The following is a 22,269-nucleotide window of genomic DNA, read 5'->3' on the forward strand; positions in this document are numbered from 1 at the left end:
GAAATGTTCACAGTGGAGCTGTTTTCTTTCACTTGTACTAGTGTACACAACACCTATAACATAAAAGGTTATAGTACTATGGAAAATCAGTTTGAGTTAACTGAAATATATTTTCCAAACTAAACATATGAAATCCACTATGTATATTTCTCTGACTGCAGTGGGTATTAGACAGAATCGTCTGGGATTTTATATGTTCTGAACATGGGGAAAGAGGAATGGCATACAAGAAAATTAGGCTACAACCTTGCAGGTAGTTTCCCTCAGGCAGGCCTCTGAACCCACTTGCTCTTTTGTTGATCTCAGTGGAGCTCAGTGAAGACCCAGGGGTCCCCCTTGGTAGTGTTACATGCAGGAGTGGGGCCTTCAGCATGTGAATCAGGTGGGAGAGACACACTGGAACACGGGGTGTAGGAATCTGTCAATAATTTGTATTTCATGGCAATAGAAAATTGATAAGAGGAAATGGATAAGAGGAATTTAAAGAGGCAAGCTCTTTTAAATGCTGGCTCTGTGATCAGCCAAGAACAATGCACATACAAATCAAAAGTCAATTAGCTTGTCTACTGAGGCTTGTCTAAGGACATGCCGATCAAAATGGTCTGCGAAATGCTGGACATGGAGACAGGAAGCTGAGGGAACCTCTCATAGGTAATTTGGGGACAGTAGTCCTTTTATGGAGGACAAAGATTTCTGTATTTCTTTCAGCTGTTACTCTTGATCAAACACTCCTTTGTGGAAATATTGATGTAACCTCATCCTGATATGATAATGAAATCTAACAGCTGGGATTTGATAAACAACTCAACTGAGGGATGAGGGGCTTTGACAGATACTGAGAGGGAGGCTAGGTCTGTGTAGATGAGGGAATGGTCAGAGAGACTGATTTCTGGAGATATAAGCTTTGCTTTGCTTTTTTCTGAGGCTACAAGGCTTTGTCTTCATGATAGATTTAACTTGGACTCAGCTGTGGGTTTTCCCCTCACCATGCTTCGCTTTCACACATTCACACAAAACTATTAGTGCCACACAACATGGCAGCCACAGCTCCTTGAGCTACAAAGCAGACCCCAGATAGCTGTTATTGCATGTTACTTTCCCAAGCAGGGCTGCCAATTTTCTAATTTCTGAAAACTGGACAGTACAGCAGAAGTTCTGGAACCTTCCCCTGCCCCGCTTCTTCTCCAGGTCTTGCTCCTGCCCTGCCTTTTTCCTCGACGCCCTCCCCCCTCTCGTCCCTCTCTCCCCATCACTCGCTGCTCTCCTCCTTCCTCATCGCTCGATTCTTTCCACCTCCCTCTCCCCGCAACTGCAACCCCTCATGTGGAGCCTGCCTGTCCATGAGATGTAGGTAGGAGGCGGCCTGGCTGAGTATGGGCTGGCGTGGGTTGATGATCCAGTGTCTCCCCCTCCTCCTTCCTGCCCATGGCAACCAGACTTTTCAAGTCCAGTCATTACATCAGACCTGACAGTGTACTGGTCCCTTTCGACTGGACTTTCCAGTTGAAAACCAGACACCTGCCAACAACTGCAGTGAAAACATGCAGCCATGAGTAGTCACAACAATTTTGATGGTCCTCCAATCCCTTCTCTTAGGCCTGTTGGCACTTATTCCTTTTGTACTGTCTTGCTGTCTACCTCTGCTCTGACCCCGACTAGAAGTGGATTATCAATCTGCCTCTGTTCAGCATCCTACGTACAGTTTGCAGTTCACCTACATACGGTTCTTCAGCTTCACCCATTGCATGGCTTTGATAAAGCAGAGCAGTGCCCATTAGTGAACCTCTTACTAGATTTCAAACACTCCATTCCAAACTTGTATTTCTAGTCCAATTTGTTGATAATGCTCAGGCACTGCCTTAGTACCTACAGTGGAATATTCAAGGAAAGCCATTATCACCGTGTTAGATCAGTCTAAGGGCTCAAAGTGGGTGAGGTAATATCTTCTATTGGACCAGCTTCTGTTGGTGAGAGAAACAAGCTTTTGAGCTTACACAGAGCTCTTCTTCAGACCTTCAGATAAGCTTGTTTCAAAAGCTTGTTTCTCCCAGCAACCGAAGTTGGTCCATTCAAAGATATTACCTCACCTATCTTGTCTCTCTAATGCCCTGGGACCATGGCTACAACAATACTGCATATTCTAAAGGCTGATTCATTTAAGTATGTAAAGCAAGGTAAAGATAGAAAAGGACTAGGTTTTAAAAGAATTTTCTTTTTGCCATGCTCTTGTTACCATGCAGATCATTAAGAGAATAAGTTAATTTCTGTTGCTCTTTTTGACTAATCTTGTTCTATTTTATGTTATGTTAAGTTCAGTTAATTTCAAGTCCTCTTTTGATTGGTACTTCCTATATACCCAAACCAAAGAATTTATTGACGTGTTCTCTGCATTAAACTGCCTCCCACAGTCTCTAGAGTGAGCAGACAAGTTGCCCCACAACACCCTGTGAATGTGACCGTAAAGTGACACAGTCAGTTGTGGTGCTATGAATCTTGGGTTATGGTCTCAGATTGCTTGTCATGACCAGATATAATGCTATTGTGGATGCAGGGAGTGACAGCACACTATGTGTGGTTCCACTTCTGCTGATTAGGCTGCCATAGGTTGACTATTTTGTGATTGCTTACACCAGGGTTAGCATGCAATGCGGACAAGGATGTCAAGAATACCTAACTAGTTTCATTTATGAAAAGTGTAAATATAGACCTGTTATGCAAACTCTTTCTGTGGTTCTATTACTATCTTCTCTCTTTTTTTAATAAATCTTGTTGTTGAGAAAACTAATATTATAAGGTAACTTCACTCATATGGCCCCAAAGAAATGACAACACCTCTACCTCCAAGGAGAGGTGCTGAAGGTTAAGGAATTTTGGAACCTAACTCCCCACTCATGGTCTTGGCAGAAGAGGCATGGAGATTGGTGTTTTTTCCCATTAAGATGTGTTATCAATGGCTACAGGACGTGACTGTGGGTGAAATTCAAAGATCAAGGAGTTGATGGAGTTCAGGTGACAAACAGGTGGTCTTTTTAGTGCTTCTGTGCCCTGGTCTGATAACCACCATGTTCTAGGGTATACTCCTTTTTAGCACATATTTCTAATCGTGATTCAGTGTCCTATAGTAAGATAGTTACCAATGGACCATAACACAGCATTCATGGTTTTCATTATCTTTCTCTACTTTGGAAATGGAGAGCTGTCATTGAGCTAACAGAAGAGTACTTGTTTGGGTGGTGTTTGTATCCCACCTGAGACATTATTGCCTATCCTGTTATATAGAGGAAAATGATACACACCCACCAAACCATCACTGAACTACAGAAGCATTCTGTATATGTCATATTAATTTCAATCATAACTGCCGGCACTGACAATCCTAGCAAGTAGAATTAATATTGGCATCTTGGCAGTGGGTTAAACTAGATGACTCTTGCAGTCCCTTCTAACCCTGTGGTTCTGTGATTCTGATTCTGGTTGGCTAAATATTCCAGGCATGCAGCAGTGCTGAGATTCACTCTCAGTATTTCTTACCCCACCCAGCACTGAGAGTAAGAAGGAGGATACCACTACTAGCAGGGAGGAAACAAGAAGTCATCTGAGTTCTTAGAGCTAGAGTTTGATCTCAGTTACACCATCAGACTCCATTTGAGTTCTTCCCTTTTACAGTGGCATACAATGAGAACGGAAACTGACTCTTAGTGTTCAATATTTGCAGGTTGCAGTTGTGATGAAAACCACGTCCAAGAATGCCTCCATTCATTGGGAAAGGAGCTTAAGAATGAGGCTATGGTAGGAAAAGAAAGGAACTGTGGGTGTAAATGTGGGTATAAATATTAATAGAACTCTTTCCAGAAAAATCAGTCCTCTTACAACTGGGATTAAAAATTCAGAGCTTTATAATTGCTAATTAACTTAAAATATACAGTAATGGAGAAAATTGATGTTGGCATATGTTGTCAAGGAGTAATCAAGCAAAGAATTATACACTGGGCTACAGTAGTATGATTTTGTATATTGAATAAAATCATTTGGGATGAGGTTCCTTAAACATAAGGGCTAGCTCCTCAAGTGCATCTGAGCCCCAGCATTACCCCCAGTGCTGGAGAGACTAACAGCAGATGGTATAGACCTGGCTATGCCAGTTTTATGTCACCCAGTAATCTCTGTCTGGGAGGGGAGTCCCTCACATCCCTGTACAGGCAGCGTTCCACCACGGGAGTGAATGCTAAGGATCTGACCCAAGGGCTTTATTCTGTATTGTTCATTCCAGTTTTTATTTCCTTTATATGTATGTGGCCACCCTGGGTAAGCTGGGGAATTAGAGGAACTAGAAAGGTGTAAAAGGCTTAGGCTACAGCTACACTGATGGCAGCAAAATTGCCGCCGTCAGATGGATTTCTCTGGATCAACTGAGTGGTCAGTGTAGACCCGCTCAGACGATCCAGAAATCGACATACTAAGACCACCTTCGCAAGTGGCGCAGTGCAGTGAAGACGGTGCTCAGAAGAGGAGCAGAGAAGTCGACGGGAGTTTCGCAAGTGTTTTGCGTAGCTTGAGTAACTCCTGTTGACTGCCACTGAATCTCGGAGGTAAGTGTAGACAGGGTCTTAGACTTTCAAGCATCTGCTTAAATGAGAATGTTCGTTTTTAACAGTTTCCCCCATAACGTTAGTAGTATGGTGATTAGTTTCACTCTTTTAACTTTTTTTTAACATAACTTTTTGTACTCAGTAATTGCAGCTGGAAATGCTACATGATGTGGCTTTTCTGGAAGTGTTCCTGCTAATAATTAAGAAAAGTTAATGACTAATTTGGCATCATGAGTACTTAAATGCAGGGACTGGTTTTTAAGCATAACCATAGTTACACCATTGATGCTAAATTTCATTGAAGTCAATGGCATTTCTTTGGACTACATCATTGTAATTTGGCCCTCAGCCCTGTTGTTTAGTTTTAAAATCACTGTGGTAATGGCTCCCCTCGCTAACCCTCTGATATATTTGTATTACAAGCACTTATCTGGGAGAGAAATAAAAGCAAAACTGTCATTGATTTATAGTACATTAATTATTTGCACAAGTTTGGCTTAAGCCCAAGGGAAGGGTTGGTGAGGGATACAAGCTCCCTTAATTTATTTGCAGGTATTTATTTTAGTATTATAGACAGCACAGATAGTGAATTAAACAGGAGGCCATATTAAGGTGGCACAGGTCACCTTAATTCTGACTTTTTCTCATTTTTGAGTGCTTGACTTTAAAACCTTAATATTCTTTTAACATAGTTTTAGTTTTGGATGTAATATTTCAGTATGCTAGAATGTAGCATGCGTAGTCATATCCTATTCTGAAAGGGATTTGAAATGAAGATAAAACTCTTCTTGTTCTCAGAATCACATTTTACTTCTTTTAAATTATTTGTATATTTAATTTAATAATGTCTGCACAAAAAATACTTAAAATATACAATTTATTCAGCCAAGTTTTTAATATGTCACTTATAGTACAGTGTTGCTCATTTGAATAGGGTGAACAACATTGTGTATTATAATATACAAAAAGGTTGAAGGCCCTCTGAAGAATCTTACCCAAAAGTTTGTTTGCTTAAGATAAAGTAGTTTGAAGTGTGGAGAGTAATCTAGAAAACGAAATATCAAACATTTTATATTGCCTAATTTCCATTAGTCTTCTCTGATTTTTTTAATCCTGTATTTTACCAACCGGAGTAATTTTACCAACCTTCATAGCACAGACCACATAAATAAATTGATTTAGTAGTTGGCTAATTAGGTTTCTCCATGTGAGTTTTTCCTTAACATCAATTTGTTTCTCTCTTTTAAGTAACAGTTTTGTCATGTACGATACTGTGTGCCAATATAGAGTATACCAGAAAGAGGTTTTGAACAAATTTATGAGACCTGTTAAAAAAAATTAATAAATTGCTTAAAACATTGTGTAAAAGCCTGTGTCTGCAGTACCATATTTTAAAATATCCCCATGCATTTGCCTTAAAAAACGAGTAAGTGAGATTATCACAGAAATGTAGGCCTGGAAGGGACCTTAATAAGCCATCAAGTCCAGCCCTCTGCACTGAGGCAGAACCAAGTAAACTTACACTTATTAGGGAGGGTTTTTGTCCAACTTGTTCTTAAAAATCTGCAGTGATGGGGACTCCACAGCTTCCCTTGATAACCTTTTCCAGAGTTTAACTACCCTGTAGTTAGCAAGTTATTCCTAATACCTAATCTGAATCTCCCTTGCTGCAGATTAAACCCATTACTTCTTGTCCTACCTTCAGTGGAAACATGCGACACTTCTGCTAACACACCCCAGAATGGATATTAGCCTTTTTTGCAGTTGCAACACATTGACTGTCGTTCAGTTTGGGATCCACTATAAGCCCCGATCCTTATCAGCAGTACTACCAATGCCGTTTATTTCCCCTTTTGTAGTTGTGCATTTGATTTTTCCTTCCGACCTGAAATACTTTCCACTTATCTTTATTGAGTTTCATCTTGATGCCTTCAGATCAATTCTCCAATTCATCAAGGTCGTTTTGAATTCTAATCCTGTCCTCCAAAGTGCGTGCAACCTCTCCCAGTTTGGTGTCATCTGCAGATTGTATAAGCACACTCTCCACTCCATTATTCAAATCATTGATGAAAATATTGAACAGTACTGGACCCAGGACTGACCCCTAGGATGCCACTAGATACGCCCTCCCATTTTGACAGCGAGCTATTGATAACTACTCTTTGAGAAGTCTTTCAACCAGTGTTTGTGCCCACCTTACAGTAATTTCATCTCGACCATATTTCCATAGTTGATTAAGAGAGAGAATGTAATGTGGGACTATGTCGAAAGCCTTACTGAAATCAGGATAGATCATATCTTCTGCTTCCTTGCTATCCACTAGGCCAGTAACCCCTGTAAGAGAAGGAAATTCTTGTTCTTGACAAATCCATACAGGCTATTCCTTATAACCCTATTATCCTCTAGATACTTAAAATTGATTGTTTAATAATTTGTTCCAGTATCTTTCCAGGTATCAAAGTTAGGCTGTCTGGTCCATATTCCCTGGTCCTGTTTATTCCCCTTTTTAAAAATAGGTACATTTGCCCTTCTCCAGACCTTCTCCAGGAGTTCTCAAAGATAATTACTAATGGGTTGAAGATTGCTTCAGCTAGTTTCTTAAGTATCCTAGAGTGAATTTTGTCAAGCCCTGCTGACTTGAATATATCTAACTTATCTAAATATTCTTTAATCTGTTCTTTCCCTATTTTTGCTCGCATTGCTTCCCCCTTCTTGTTAATCTTAATTATGCTCAGTATCTGGTCACTATTAACCTTTTTAGTGAAGACTGGAGCAAAATAGACATTAAACACTTCAGCTTTTTTGATGCCATCAGCTATTAGTTCTCCTTCCTCGCTAAGTAGAGCGCCTACACTTTTCTTCATCATCCTCTTGCTTCAAATGTATTTAAAGAACTTCTTTTTTTGCTTTTATATCCCTTGCTAGGTGTAACTCATTTTGTGCCTTAGCCTTTCTGATTTTGTCCCTACATGCTCGAACTATTCTTTTGTACTCCACTTAGCAATTTGTCTATGTTTCCTCATTTTGTAGGATTCCTGTTTGATTTTCAGGTCACTAAAGAGCTTCTGATGGAGCCACATTGGCCTTTTACTATTCTTCCTGTCTTTCCTTCACATCAGGATAATTTGCAGTTGTGCCTTTAATATTGTCTCCTTGAAAAACTGCCAGCTCCCCTGAGCTCCTTTTTCCCTTAATTTTTCTTCCCATGGGCCTACCTACTGGTTCTCTGAGTTTTGTAAAGTCGTTTTTGAAATCCATTGTCCTTATTCTGCTGCTCTCACTCCTTCCTTTCTTTTAGTCATGAAACTGACACTCAACTTCACTGAGCTAATAGAACCATGTAAAAGCTAACGTAAATACAAGCTTAATTAATATTAAAAAGAGATTGGTAGTAAGTGTTTAACTTTTGTTCTCAATATATGTAAAAACTATACAGCAGTTACTGGTACATTCATTTGTAACGCTCACCTTTCTCCACAACAGTTGGGAGAGTTCAAAGAAACTATAATAGGTAAGTCAGTGGCTGCAGTGTGATACTTTGATAACTATTTTCCTTTCATTTACATAGTACAGTAGCTTTCACATTTTTTTCTGATAATCAGCTCCATAAAGAAGGACCTATAGAGGCTTATCTTGGGAGCAGAGTGGAAGTAACTGAAAAGGCTGACTGTTTGTTCAAGGGAATGGAGTGGAACATGTTGGGAAAAAAACCTTCCATTTGTCTCTACCGACTGTAGTTAAAATTTGAGTGGACTAAAACACTTGGAAAAAATTCTGCAGTCCAATAAAAGATTTTGTGTACAGGTTTTATATAAAAATCTTAAATGACAATAGTTCTAGAGTCAATTCTTTGCACAGTTCAGATAGCAGTTATTCCTGCAAACCTGACCCTTCAGCAGCACCTTGTGGGAGGGGAGCCAGACAGCATCCTTTCACCTGAGCAAATAGGCCCAGCAATCTGTTGATAAGAGGGCATCTCTGCTCCTGGTGCTAGATATATATTTTTCCCATCACCATGCTGATCACTGCTTTAATCTTGCTTTGGAAATGATGGGGCCCTGCAGAGTAATAGCAAACAGATTCCACTGTGTTGACTCACGCAATATTGATGGGTTCAGAACTTTTGTCTATGACAGCCAGAATGCCTATATTTACAATCAGACATCATGTTGCCCTTTTGCCAAGGATAATCTGTAGCAGATGGAGGTAAACTATACATTAGAAAATAAAACTGCTATATTTTATCATCAGAGTTTTAATCTTTGGGGTTTTTTTGTTTGTTTTTTGTTTGTTTTTTTTGTGCTTCTTGTACAAATAAATAAGCATGTGCAGTCTGTATGTTGCTCTCTGCCAGTGATATGTATGTTATCTCCTTGCAACTCTTATCTTTCCATCTGAAAAAAGCATTGTGTTCTTATGCGGGCCTTTAAGGTTCCATCTGTTTACAGAAGTTTCTTCTGAAACATTTATTAATTTTAGATTCAGATTAAGTTCTAATTTATTTTAAATTGTACATTAAGCTCTGTCTGTCTAATCTATCATTTTTTTCACCATATCGGAGTGCTGTCTATGTTCTTCAGATTGTGTAAGCCCCATGAGGCCATATAAACTAGATGTACGTGTGTGACAGGTGCTAGGAATGGGGCAGGTCCACACCCAGTTTGCAGGCATGTGTTATGCAGATGCTTGGAGTTGAATGGGAAGGAAATCGTGGAAATGAGTTCACCATTCCAACTGTGGATCCTGTTCCTCTTTCTTCTACTCACTTTGGTCACAAAAGTAGGGTCATCTTATGATGAACAATATAAGCATTATCCACACAGGAATGGGAGGAAGGGTTTTGTGGAAGGCTCTTTCTATTGATGAGTGGGTGGGTTTGATCTTCAGCTTGATGGCCACGTCATCAACACACAGAACTGCCATCCAGGAATGCTATCTCAATCCATGTTGACCATTCATTCTCCCCACGTGGGTGACACTGTCATGCTGGACTTCACTTGCAGTGTCTGAAGGCACAGTAGTCAGACTCTGCAGAGTCCCAGACCATTCCTGGGAAGTTGCAGTGCAACTGCCTTATTCGGGACCTTCCCCACTCAGGATTTTAATTGGCTTCCATGGCTGTGGTGCCTAGTTGTGCAATAGGGTTGCTTCTTGTGCCATGTCACAGTTACTGTTAGGGAAATCACTCAATCTATTTGTGCAGTAATTTCAATTTTAAAAAAATCCCAGCCAGCTGGGTGATTCAATTTGGGGCTTAATCAATAAAATAGATAAATTGAAAGCCTTAGAACAAAATAATCACTGCTGAGTCTATCATACATGCATGTGTTTTCCCAGAGTGTTTCATGGGAGTGACAATTATCATCTGAGGTGCTCTAAATCACCTGAAATTATGTAGATAACTAATGCTTTTATGGTCGTCTATAGTTATAATTTCATATGCTTTTAAAGAGTATCCCACATATCAAGAAGACTTAATCTTTCTCAAACTATTTGCTAGTAAGATGCGAAAGCTGTGTCATAAATATGTTGTGTAACATATAGCTGAGCTGTTGAGACCAAAAGCCACTGGGTTCAATGAACAAAACAATGATGTTTAGAAGCAGGCTGTATGGGTAAAGATTAATTTCCCAAATAACAGGAATTAGTCTCTTTGCAATTTTGGAGTGATGTGTCAGAAGTTGTATTTAATTTTGCTGTAGCAGTTTGAATGATTGCAGATATCATCTCCGATTTCTTAAGCTAACAAGTGCCTTCCTTTGCTTGAGGCACTATGATTGTATCTTGGAAGTTCCACGTGATATCCTGTGTAATGTGTGTTTTAGAAGTACAAACAGCCTTGGAAAGTTTAGGGTCACGCATTCATTTTTTTTAAATACAGGGAAGTCAAGCATTATTGTGATGAAAACTCAAAATCAACTCATTGAGCCATATCCTAGTTACCATGTGACCTGTATATATGCATCCAACACAGAATTTGATTCTGTGTATATGAAATGTGACATGAACTACTTCATTACTAGTTTTTTCTTACTGTTAAACCTTCACAGTATTAGGAATTTGAATTTACAATTGAAAGATATAGCTTACATGAGATATGTTAATTTGCATCAGAGAGGGGACAAGATTATGTTGAAAATAAAGATAAGGTTAATAAACATGTGTTTTTCATTTTGTTTTGCAGGAGGCAATAAACTGAAGAACCAGCATTTTCGTTTGAATTGGGCCTGGATCTCTTTAGAGAAGGAATATTATTTGGTAAATGAAGACTCTAAATATCTAGATGTTGTTCTTAAGCGGAGAGGTTACCTGGGAGAAACCTCTTTTATTAGTAAGTTTCAATCCTATAAATTACCTCTGAGCCATAGAACAGGAGATTAACAAAATGTGTCTCACTATGTTACCTTGGTAGTATTTGATACTTATCCAGCTGGGTACACTAGAATGCATATTTATTAGAACAAGGGTCTTTTGTTAAAATTGTATGATTAATTTAATTTAAGGCACAAAATCAAATTACAAATCAGTTACTGATAGTTTTATTTCCTATTTGAGTCAAAAATTTAATATTTAATAGGAATTTCCTTTTCAACAGTAACCACATTGCATCTTTCATCTGTATATTTTCTGGTTTCTGCAGCAACTCATCCTCAGTTATAGCTGTCAGGGACCCAATCCTTCTCTTTGAATTAAAAGGTAAAAATTCTACTGGCTTGAATGGGAGCAAAATAAGGCCACATATCTTTTCAAACAAATTAGGTTAACAAGGTTGAAATTAGAGCTCTGAAAGGGGAGCCTTAACTATAATTAGTTCTCTAAACTCCTTTTTCCTCTGAAGTAGCCTTTTAATTAACTAAATATTAAATTTGATCCATTATGCACTGAAAGTTAATGATGCTTAAATTAAGGAATGTACAAGAAAAATGGTGATTTGATAAATTTGTGAATTTTGTGCATGTTTATCAGTGTTGTGAATAGCACACCTGAAGAAAATACCTCATTTATAGACTACAACCAAATATCCATTAGCCCACTGAATGGAGTTGTGATTTCTGATCCTGGGATGAATTTTTGTGGAAGTTATTTGGAACATTTGACTAAAGTTAGGATGTACAAGGTCTGTCACTCAGCATGCCAGAAGAATGAAAAGATCAAATTTACCTTTTCAATTCCATTTGATACATAATATTTCCAAAGAATTGGCAACAGTACGGCATTAGAGAGTATAAATTGTGTGTTGTATCTACCCATAATTTTCCTTAAACTTTACCAGTACAAAAGAGTGTGTCAAATGCAAAGATCTGGGGGGGAGTTTCTTTATCTGACTTGGATTAGTAATGCTCAGTATAAAACCGCAATAGTTAACAGTAGCAGTTCCAGTCTGTGAAATACTTTCTTTTCAGGATAGGGCAATTGGCCTAGTGGTTGGGGAGTGAGCTTGAATTGTCATAAACCGGGCGGACACTTTAGGAGAGATGAGGAAGGAAGGGTACTTATCTGTTACATTATCAAATATTTTAAGCCAGACAAAAAATTTGGAATGTGAAAAATTAATAGAGTTGCACTCTGATTTTAGTAATTTTAGTCCCCAGTTATTCTGCTTGTGACCAGTATCAGCAGTTTTCTTTTAAGCAAGGTCTAAAAACTAAAGGAGAACCTTAAAAAGTTCTAATTTGTACATGCTGTAAAGTTTCCTGAGATAAAAAAGTATAAAATAGACAAAAAAAGTTTGCTATGGAATATTAATTAGAATACAATAAAACATTTTTAATTACATAGATTTTAGTTTATGAACTGGACTATAAGATATATTTCAGAACCCTGGTGGATGGTCAGATTTCCCAGCATTGAATTTTTATTGATACTCTTTGAGACAAATTCAGCACTTCTTAATCAGGTAGAACACTCATTGGAGTCAATGGGGACTTTGCTTGGTTTAAGGCTACAGAATTTTAGCATTTGTTATTGGTTGGGTAAAAGTTTCAAAAGCACTTAAGTGACTAAGGGCCATATTTTCAAAGGTACTTTCAAAGATGCAGATAGATGCCTAGTGAGATTTTCAAAAGTGGCTAATGGAAGTTAGGTACCTAACATGCTGAGGTGCTTCTGAAAATCCTACTAGACTTTTATCAGACCTTTGGGTGCCTAAATACCTTTACAGATCTGGCCCTTCAGTGCTTTTGTAAATGTTACCTTCTGTGTCACACATTCATATGCGCACACACTTCATAGTCTAAGTCTGCATACTACTAGAGAGGAACGGATCAGAATGCTTTTTAAACCTTACGATTATTTGCATCTGCTGTTGTGTTTGGCATGAATTCATACTGTTAATGAGTAGTCTTATTTGGTTAACCGCAGTTTAACAGGTAAGTTTAATTAATAAACTCAATTACTGAAACTTTTCAAACAAATTACAATTTGAAACTATCTTTTGTACTAGTTACAATTTGCTGAATTTACCAAATGCTTTCAAAAGTAACCATTAACAATATCTTTTTTATAAAGAATTATTTTCATAGTATATATAAACACATACATGTGAAATCCATCCCACAACAGCTGTACGTCAGCTCATTTCTAGTGTGCTACCCCTGTGAGTGATTAACCACAAAATGTTACTCAATAACGGGAAAAAGCATACTATTTGTAGCCTGCTCATCCTCCTCAGTCATAATAACAAACTGCAGTAGGATTCAGAGTTTAGCAAAATCTATGTTTTCTAAGCTGTATCAGGTACTGCAGCATGTGAAGAAAATCCTCAGGTTGTTTATTGTTTTCCCTTTGTAATCTGTATCTAGATCTGTTTTTATCCAAATTAAAATGAGAAAAGAGGCGTTGCAGTGGGTTTGTGTACTAATTATTCCCTGATAGATACCTAGGTTTAAATCCTCTCTTGGTATGTCTACACAGTGATAAAAAAATCTGTGTCTGGACCAGGTCAGCTGATTCAGGCTCTGGAGCTGAAAAATCGCTGTGTGGCAGTTTGGGTTGGGACCCCGCAGGGGTAGAGGGTCCAGAGCTCTGGCTCCATCCCAAGCATGGACATCTACACAATGAGTTTTAGCTCCGAGTCCCACTAACCTAAGTCAGCTGACCTAAGCCAGCCATGGCTGTGTCTCAAGTCTTTTATCCCCTACCCTCTGGGGTCACTAGTGGGGAGGGGGGAAAAGTAGTTTTAATCACAGTCCTTCATTTGTTCACACTCCAAAACCACCACAATGTTGGACATATTTAGTATGCCTGAAGTATCTTCACAACAGACTTCCCAGCCTACTACACTATGACTGTTCCAAGTCACTTCCTAACTTCAGTGGAAGCTAAATTCACCCACAAAATGTAAAAATAAGTTACCCACGTGAACTCTTGGACTATGGCATTAACTGCTCTTAGCAGAAAGTAGTGTTTTGGGGCTCATCCATGACAGAATGTCGATATCCTCTCCAATGTTCCATAGTTCTTATGTGCAAGCTGGTGGCATAGTCCAGCCGGAGCGTCGCAACCCTTCCTCAGGCCCAGGCTGCAAGGAAGGCCACAGCACCTTCCTTTAGGGGAATAACCAGTGCCCATTTACAAGTCTTTAGCCCCGGCCCCCAGCAGGGCGGGCTAGCAAGCGGTCTGGTGCCCCCGGCCCTCAGGCAGGGTGGGGTAGGCAAAGCAGTTTGCAGTCCCTGGCCCGCAAGCCAGGCAGGGCTGGTTGGGCAGTCAGCAGTCCCTGCCCTTCCCACAGGCGGGGCTTGTAAAATAGTCTGGGGCCCCCGGCCTTGCAGGCAGGCGGGGCCAGTAGAGCTCAGGATCCTCTGTCTCCCAAACGCAGAGGGTAGCATTCCTCCCGGGGTGGTTAGGGAAGGGGGGGGAAGAGGGACGCAGGCCCACCCGACTCCACTGCATCCCAGCCCAGAGCCCTATCAGTGACAAGGCAGTTTGCCACTGAGTCAGTGGGGCTTCAGCCACAACACGCTGATGGGGTTTAGCCCCTGACTCAGCCACTTGCTAGTTGGATGTCCCTGGGCCACTTTCTCCCACCCTGTCCCCGGGTACCTGCAGGAAGCAGTCACCTTCCAGGTCACTGGGGTAGAAGGCGAGTGACAGTCCCACAAGTCCTTCACCGTCTACCGGCGGCAGGTCCGGGAACTCCTCTGCATCATCAGCAGAGGGCAGCTCCTCCAGGTCCCAGGGGTTCCTCCAGTCCACCGGGTTCAGTCAGCTCCCTGGGGTCCCTGGCATCAGGCAGCTCCTCCAGGTCAGGGTCAGCCTCAGGGTATTTCCTACCCAGGACTCTCAGGTGGCTCATTCCAGCTACTAGGGCCTGGCAGCCCCACCCAATCACTAGGGCTTGGCAGCCCTGTCCAATCACTAGGGCCCGGCAATCCAGGCAGGTTCTGGATGCTCCACTCACCGGGGCAGTTGCTCCAAACAACCACTAGGTCTGGGTCAGGCCTAGGCCTAGGCCACAGCCTCCAGGAAGGCACGTTTGCTTCCAGCAGCAGCTTCCTTCCTACTGAGCCCTAGGTCGGCCTTTTATAGTTCCCCTTCCTGCCTTGGCTCCGCCCCTCTGTTGCCAGGCATTTTGGCCTGTAGGGCCCTGTTCTGCCCAGCAGAGGCGTCACGACCCTTCCTTGGGCCCAGGCTCCAAGGAAGGCCACAGTGCCTTGCTACATTATGGAGATACTCAATGATTGATCTCACTGCGAAATCCAGTATGCCATTGTTTTTTGAGTTTTGCTTATATTCTGGAAACATGCTTCTTGATCATTCTAAATCCAAAATCCTATATAACAGAATGATGGACTGGACACGGAAGCAGCCTAAACAACCAATTGCCACCTAAAACATGGCCAATCCAAAACTGAGGAAAGATTGAGAACTAGTGAAAAAACAAAAGAGCTGTTGGAGGGAAAATATCATTCCCTCAATCCCTACAATTTTTATTTTTACAGAAAGAGGAGGGAAGGTTGAGTGATCTAATGGTATAATCCAATAGGAGAAGCATCTGGAGATGGAACTACCAATGCTAGCATTGGAGCAAATCCTGCTAATTTTATTCACCCTGGAAACTACTTGCTTTGTGTGTGTACGTGCATGCCCACACACGTGTGTGATGTTGTTCTCTGGTGGCTGAGTGACTGGAGAGGCTGAGAGACTTATTATTACTGGGAACTAAAGAGGGTTTACTATAGCTCTGAATTTTTTCTTCAGTTCTGTATTTTGAGCTGAAATAGTAGGTTCCATACCTGGCTCCTCAAGCAAAAAATAACTGTCTGCAAATCACACACACTCGTGTGTGTTGATTAATTGTATGTAGTAATTGTGTCTATCTGCAGCACCTAGATCAATGGGAATAAAATGGGAATACATGAACTTATAAGGACTAGTTGCATGAGCAGAATGAGCAGTATTTGATCCTGTCCATAAACATGAGGAATTAACACATACTGAATTTATGAACAATAAAGAGATGCAGAGTTTTCACTAAAGACAGGAATCCATCTTTTTTAGTTGAATCTATTTAGTTTTAGCGGGATATCAAAGAAGAGCATTTATTGATGAACATACATTCATGAAGATGCTTTATAGATAAAGACAAAATAAATATAGATAAAGACAACCCCAGTTTCTAACTCCAATTAAATCCGAACACAGCATTAACTCTTTGCCTATAAGTTTAGGAATTGTTTTCAGAGCATAGTCTTAAAGTTTATCACCTGTGCATTTTTTTTATGGTAGAACACAGTGGGCAGCGCTGTTAAGACAAACATTAACACACATCCACTAGGCTGCTGTGAACTGATGTGATCAAGCAATGACCAGCGCATGCATTAGGAATTGCAGCCAATAGGCTCATTTTCTTCAGTCACTGTTGGTAGTGATTGTTAGTCAGAGGTTGATCCAAGAGGTGTTGAAAACTGCTCACAGTGAATGAGGAGTGAGAAGGCAAAAAGAATGTGCTATCGCATTCTACAACCTCACACATATCTCTGGCTCCTGGATCTGCTTTTTGTTTTTAAATTCCAATTCCATCTGCACTGGCAGTAGTGATACATTTGGACTCTGAAGCATTAATCTTGCACAGGTTCAGGCCAAAGCACAGGAAGGGCTTAAACTGGTTAGAAGAACAGGAAAAAGTTTAAGGCCCTGATTCAGCCAGGTACGCTTCCAGCACGAGTAGTCCCATTGAAGTCAATAGGACTAACTAATGCTTAAAGTATTTAAGTCCCTAGCTGAAGCAGGGTTTGAGTAACTCTGTTGATGACAATTACTTGGCTCCATTATTTCTTTTTTTCTTTCAAAGAGCAAACACTACATTAAAAATTATATATTATGATAAAGCACAAGGTTAAGGAAGTTTGTTGATTGGTTTAAATTGTTGCTGGTATTGGTTAACAGATATTGATTTTATTCAAGGAAGTAACAATACAAATTTGGCATCTGACTTTTTCAATAACAGCATGTACAAATTTTCTACCTCTGTAAACTGGATCCAGGTTAGTTTCTAAACACCTTGGACTCCTATTCCAACAAGGAACTGATCCCAAGACTGACTGACAGTTTGGTTAACTTGCATCTGACTAACATAATCCTGCTGAATATAATTAAAGCATTGTAAAAGAATGCAAGTCATCAGAGGAGATTTTCATCCCCCTCTCCTGTCATGTATGCAGATTAAAGTGGCAGGAGTGGCAAAAGGGGCACTAAAAGCCCTGGATCTGGCGAGGGGAATCCCCCAGTACAGGAAATGGGAAAGACAGCCACAAGTTGTATTTTGAGGACCTCCTCAGAAACTCTGTTGTGGGGGTGTTCCAGTGGTGGAGATGAGGGCAGGAATATATGTTTTCACGGGCTGTCTAATTTAAACTGAGGTTCCCCAAGCAGCCCAGACTCAGATGGCTTAAAGATACCTCAGTCCCTCATCTTCCTGGGCTGCGAGTTCTGTGTTGTCTCTCTAAGAGGCATAGTCCTGAAATTCATCCCTCGACTTTGCTACCTGAATTTGACCTGAGTTGACCATGAAAAGTTTGAGATTAATGAGGGCCATTATGTAAAGGCCGAAACAAGCTGACATCACCCAAATATATTTATTGTAATGGGCATATCATATATTTCAGGTTTCATAACCATTCATTGTAATTTCCCGTGTTCAGTCATTCACGACTTTCCCAAACTTTCATCTTTCAAGGTAACATTTTCCAGGCTTGGTCTCTGTCAGAAAGTGGTAAATGTTTTTTGAAAGTTTCAGCAAAAAGGGTTCAGGCATTTTTGAGTAGCAGAGAATTAAAGAACAAAAACAAAAAAAATAGTTCTTTTGAACAGCTGTATGTCCTGGGATAGAAAGCGGACAGTTAGCATGGAAAGTATTGATTGTAGCAGCAGTTAGTTTTGATTTGGGTGACTGTAGCCAAGCTTGGTTAATCTGTTTACCTGTGCTGGATGTTGCAACACAAATTCTGATACAGAGTAATGGGTAGATTGGGTGGCTCCTGTGTATTTCTGAAGATATACCCCATAGCCTGAATCCTGCAGATAAATACCCTCGGATGTGAAAAGTGTATATTTTCTAAACTATTATTTTTAATGGCAAACCAGTAATGAATCTAGTCAATCATGAATTAATTCAGGGAAGTTCTATGGCCTATCTTATACAGGAGGTCAGACTAGATGATCAGAATGGTCCCTTCTCACCTGGAAATCTATGAATCTGTGAATGAGAGAAAAATAGAATTGATCTATTGTTAATGGTCCTATTTTTTATTTTTCTTGGCAGGTATTAGCACTAAAGATGGTACTGCTGAGAAGGATAAAGACTTTAAAGGAAAAGCCCAGAAGCAGGTGCAATTCAATCCTGGCCAAACCTTAGCTACATGGAGATTGCGGATTTTGAGTGATGGTGAACATGAGCAGTCTGAGACCTTCCATATTGTGCTTTCTGAGCCAGTCATGGCTGTCCTAGAGTTTCCTGAAGTGGCCACAGTGGAGATTATTGACCCAGGAGATGGTAAAGACATTTCAAAAATGTTATTCTTAATCTGTAGACACAGCAACGGAGGAAACTGTGAGAAAAGGCTGATTAAGCAAGTCCTTTAATATTTTTGAGAACAGATTTAGGTATCATCTTGCTGTTTTGTCATTGGTCACATTCAGCTTGGTGGTTCATGAGAACCTGATGAATGTGGTATGTTTTTATATGTTTAATATATTTTTCCATGTTTTTACCATCGTGTATTTGTTGTGCATTGTTTTATTGTGGACTGAATAGACTGATCTGCTTTTGAGGATCATTGTCTTCCTAAACCTTTTAGGGTCCCCTCTACAATGAAAAGCCATGCTCTCAGAAGCATTCATGTGCTAGTAGACCTCTGCCTGCTTTGTAAGGTCAGGCAGAAAACCCTTAAACCTTCTACAAAGGTATAATTAGTGGAGCACACAGAAGAAATCAATTTAGAGAAGTGGAGAAAAAACTCTGCTTTGTTGTTCAATATACTTAAAACCTGTAACCTGATGATGGTGATTTTATCTCATGTATGTTTAACTTATACTAAACAGTGAAATAATTTACGCTCAAACAGTGGCCTCCAAAGATAGTTCTAAGCTCAGAAACCACTTTTGTTGCCCCAGAATTAAATAAATCACTCATGATTTCATTAGCTGCATGCCTGACTCTTTTGATTAGCTCAAAAGACATCTCCTATTTTCTCTAATAATATTTTCAGCTCTACAAGTTGCTCAGAGTTTAGTTAATGTTTGCAAATCCCTTTAAATATGTAAAGTGCTATGTTAGATCTGGCTGGTGTCAAATTACATTGTACGCTCTTTGGGTGCTATTGTAGGTTATCAATCATCATAATAAGAAGCAATTGGGCGTTATGGAGCAAAATTCTAGCTCAAGCCGTGCCTTACAAGATGTGCCTACAAACCCTGTCTCTCTGAAACTACATTTGCCTTCTGACTTCAGGGAATTATCCGGGCTGGTGTTCCTATAGGAGTAAGAAATATCTCTCTAGAGCTGAGTGACAGCTGGAGAGATGAACTGGAGCACATGGACCAAGATAAGCCTTTCTAGCTGATGCTCCTCAGCAAAACTTACTGTTTTCCCCTGCTTCCCCATCCCACCCACCCACACTTGGAGTAAGGGATGGGCAAGTCCCTTCAGTGACACTTGAGCCTCCCAAAATAGTGTAAAGACCCTGCTCCAGTTGCTCTTGCCTCCTGACTTCAAGAGCTCTGCAGAGGTTGCTGCTTCCTTAGCAGGGATTTAGGGGAGAGAAATAGCACTAGGCGTACATGTACAACTGGTTTACATTCAGGGATAAATTTCACAGTTGAGGTGCCAAGAACAGATAAAACGACAGTTGAATGTAGGTGAGGAGAGAAGTGATAACGAAAGCATGCGCTGGAGTAGCAGCCCTGGGAGGTTATGCTTTTGAACTGCATCCAGATGCTTGCAGCAAGTGGCCAGGGTCACACAAAGATGTCAGTAAGGAATCTTGAGAGATGCAAAGGCTGCAACAGCTTGTTTTATATAGTCGTTTTCTAATTAACACTTGAAAGTGGCCGGGCAAGGAAAAATGTGCCCAGCTGATCTTTTTCATTTGCTAGTTTCAGATTTAAAATATATCAAACCTGGGGGTTATCTTGCATCCCTGTTTAGTTACAGAGGGCAACACTGCTTGTAGATCAAGGTCAAAATTACGTATAGTATGTTCAGGACATGGGAGCTCTGCCAGAGTTGTGTGTGGTCCTTAATCAGTGCCAACCATAGATTTTTCCATTTCCTGTATAAAGCAAAACACACACAGTCCCGAGCAGTTTGCTGTAACCCAAATTGTATCAATAGGTCTGAAGGGATTTGACATCTGAATTGATCATGGTTATTTGTCATTAGGGGATTGAAGGAGAGCAAAAATATTTCATATGGTAAGAGGGGGACCCTGGGAATGGTTTGGCAACTGGAGGGCCGGGGGAGGAAGGGGAACAGGACTGGACTCTTAAATCATCTTTCAAAATGTGGGGAATCGTGTGTAGGTGCTGAACAAGTAAGAGCCACTAAAGTTTGATTCTGCTTCCACTGAAATCAGTGTTAAAACCCCCTTTACTGAAATGGTTCAGAACTAGGCACTAAAGTAATGAGACCCTGCTGATAGCTGAGCCAGCCCTTAATATGTGGAAAGTCCTGTCATGTTTTACAACAGGAAGGTATTGAATAAAGAAGGATTTTCATACGCTAATTCTCTAGAGAATATAAACTCAGTCAGCCATGAGCCTTAGGCAGCTATCATAACATGGAAAGGTTTAGATTATTTTCCCAAATATTTTGTCTACCTCCACATTTAAGATTTGTTATTTTTGTGTGTGATTTTAAACAGTATGGTTACATAGCCATAATGCAAACATAGGATGCACAAAACATATTGCATTTTGATAGTTTTTCCATAGGATGTAATTTTTCTGCATTAATTTATTTGCACCGGAAAAAAGAAATCAGTTCATTAAAGATTACACCAGTATTGCTTTAAACTAAAAAATTGATATTTTCTCCTATGGTGTTTTTGGTCTTTCTGAAATCATAAATGCTAACAGATCATATCAAAGCAGAATTACAACATTTTTATAGCAGTCTTTTGGCCTTCATTCATTCTAGCAGCATTTTCCGAAATGTTGCAGGAATAGCGCGGTGGCACATCCTTTCAAAGAAATCACATTACACTTTCAGGAAATTGCTTACAAAAAAGTTCTGAAATAATCAAATAATTGGCTTTGCATAGTCTTTTAAGTTATACAGAATCATTACAGCGATTGGATTTAAAAATATGGAGGTTTGTTTGTTTGTGTTACTCTTGACATTAGAGTAACCTTGATTGAATTACAGATAATCACTGCTGAAATTGTAAGCATGGATGGATACTATCCATTTCTCTAAAGTTTTTGATGGACATAAGAAAATAGAGCCTGAAATCCAAAGGCACCATAAAAGCCAATGGCCTGTTTATAGGAATGTAGAATAACTAGAAGTTTTTGTTTTCAAATTGTTCAATGTTTTATTTGCTTTGCCTGCAAAAGAGGAACTGACATTCTTACAGCTGATGTGTTTAAGAAATCTGAAGAAGTTGTGAATGTTAAAATAACTTTCAAAGCTAGCGTGGAATTGTTTCTGTCTTCCCTTCTGACGTCCAAAAGGAAATAGCTAGCTTTAATTAACAGAAGATACATTCTTAGCCAAAAGAGCAAAACTGGTTACAAGAAAAAATACGCCTGTAGCACTTATTTAGATAAGAAAAAGGAATTCCAGAGAACATGAAAGAGAAGTCTGTTTTTTATATATAAGCCTAAAGAGATAATGGACATGCCCAAATCCTACATGTTTTGCAGAATTTTCTATGAGCTCAAACTAATGGCCAGTTTTCTTTTGAAGTCTGTTTTGTTGTTGAAAAATCAAACAAAGAACAAAATTAGGGATCACTCTTCGGCTTGTTAATTTATAACAATAATAAAATGAAATTATTATTGTTATTTGTTTGTATTATTGTAGCACCCTGTGCTATCCACTGTACAGAGAACAAAAAGATGGTCCCGGCACACCATATAGTGTAGAGTCAAAGGACCCAATCCTGCATCCTAAGCACCCCAAATGTCTAAGGACTCCAAAAATGTTTTGGATGTGCAAAAAGAGCAAGAATGGTTGTAA

The 22,269-nt window shown here is 39.8% G+C and overlaps 1 protein-coding gene across 1 annotated transcript in view; it reads left to right on the forward strand.

Annotated features, from left to right (window-relative positions):
- The window catches only part of FREM2 (FRAS1 related extracellular matrix 2), a 186,929-nt gene that overhangs the window by 75,169 nt on the left and 89,491 nt on the right, over nucleotides 1–22,269 (forward strand). Inside the window, exons 3-4 of the mRNA XM_067563038.1 lie at nucleotides 10,774–10,920; nucleotides 18,352–18,582. Of these exons, the coding sequence (XP_067419139.1) occupies nucleotides 10,774–10,920; nucleotides 18,352–18,582 (378 nt within the window). The remainder of the gene's footprint in view (nucleotides 1–10,773; nucleotides 10,921–18,351; nucleotides 18,583–22,269) is intronic.

This window comes from Emydura macquarii, unplaced genomic scaffold, assembly GCF_026122565.2.
Source record: "Emydura macquarii macquarii isolate MOO-44397 ecotype Brisbane River unplaced genomic scaffold, CSIRO-AGI_Emac_v2 contig_2473, whole genome shotgun sequence".
NCBI lineage: Eukaryota > Metazoa > Chordata > Testudines > Chelidae > Emydura > Emydura macquarii.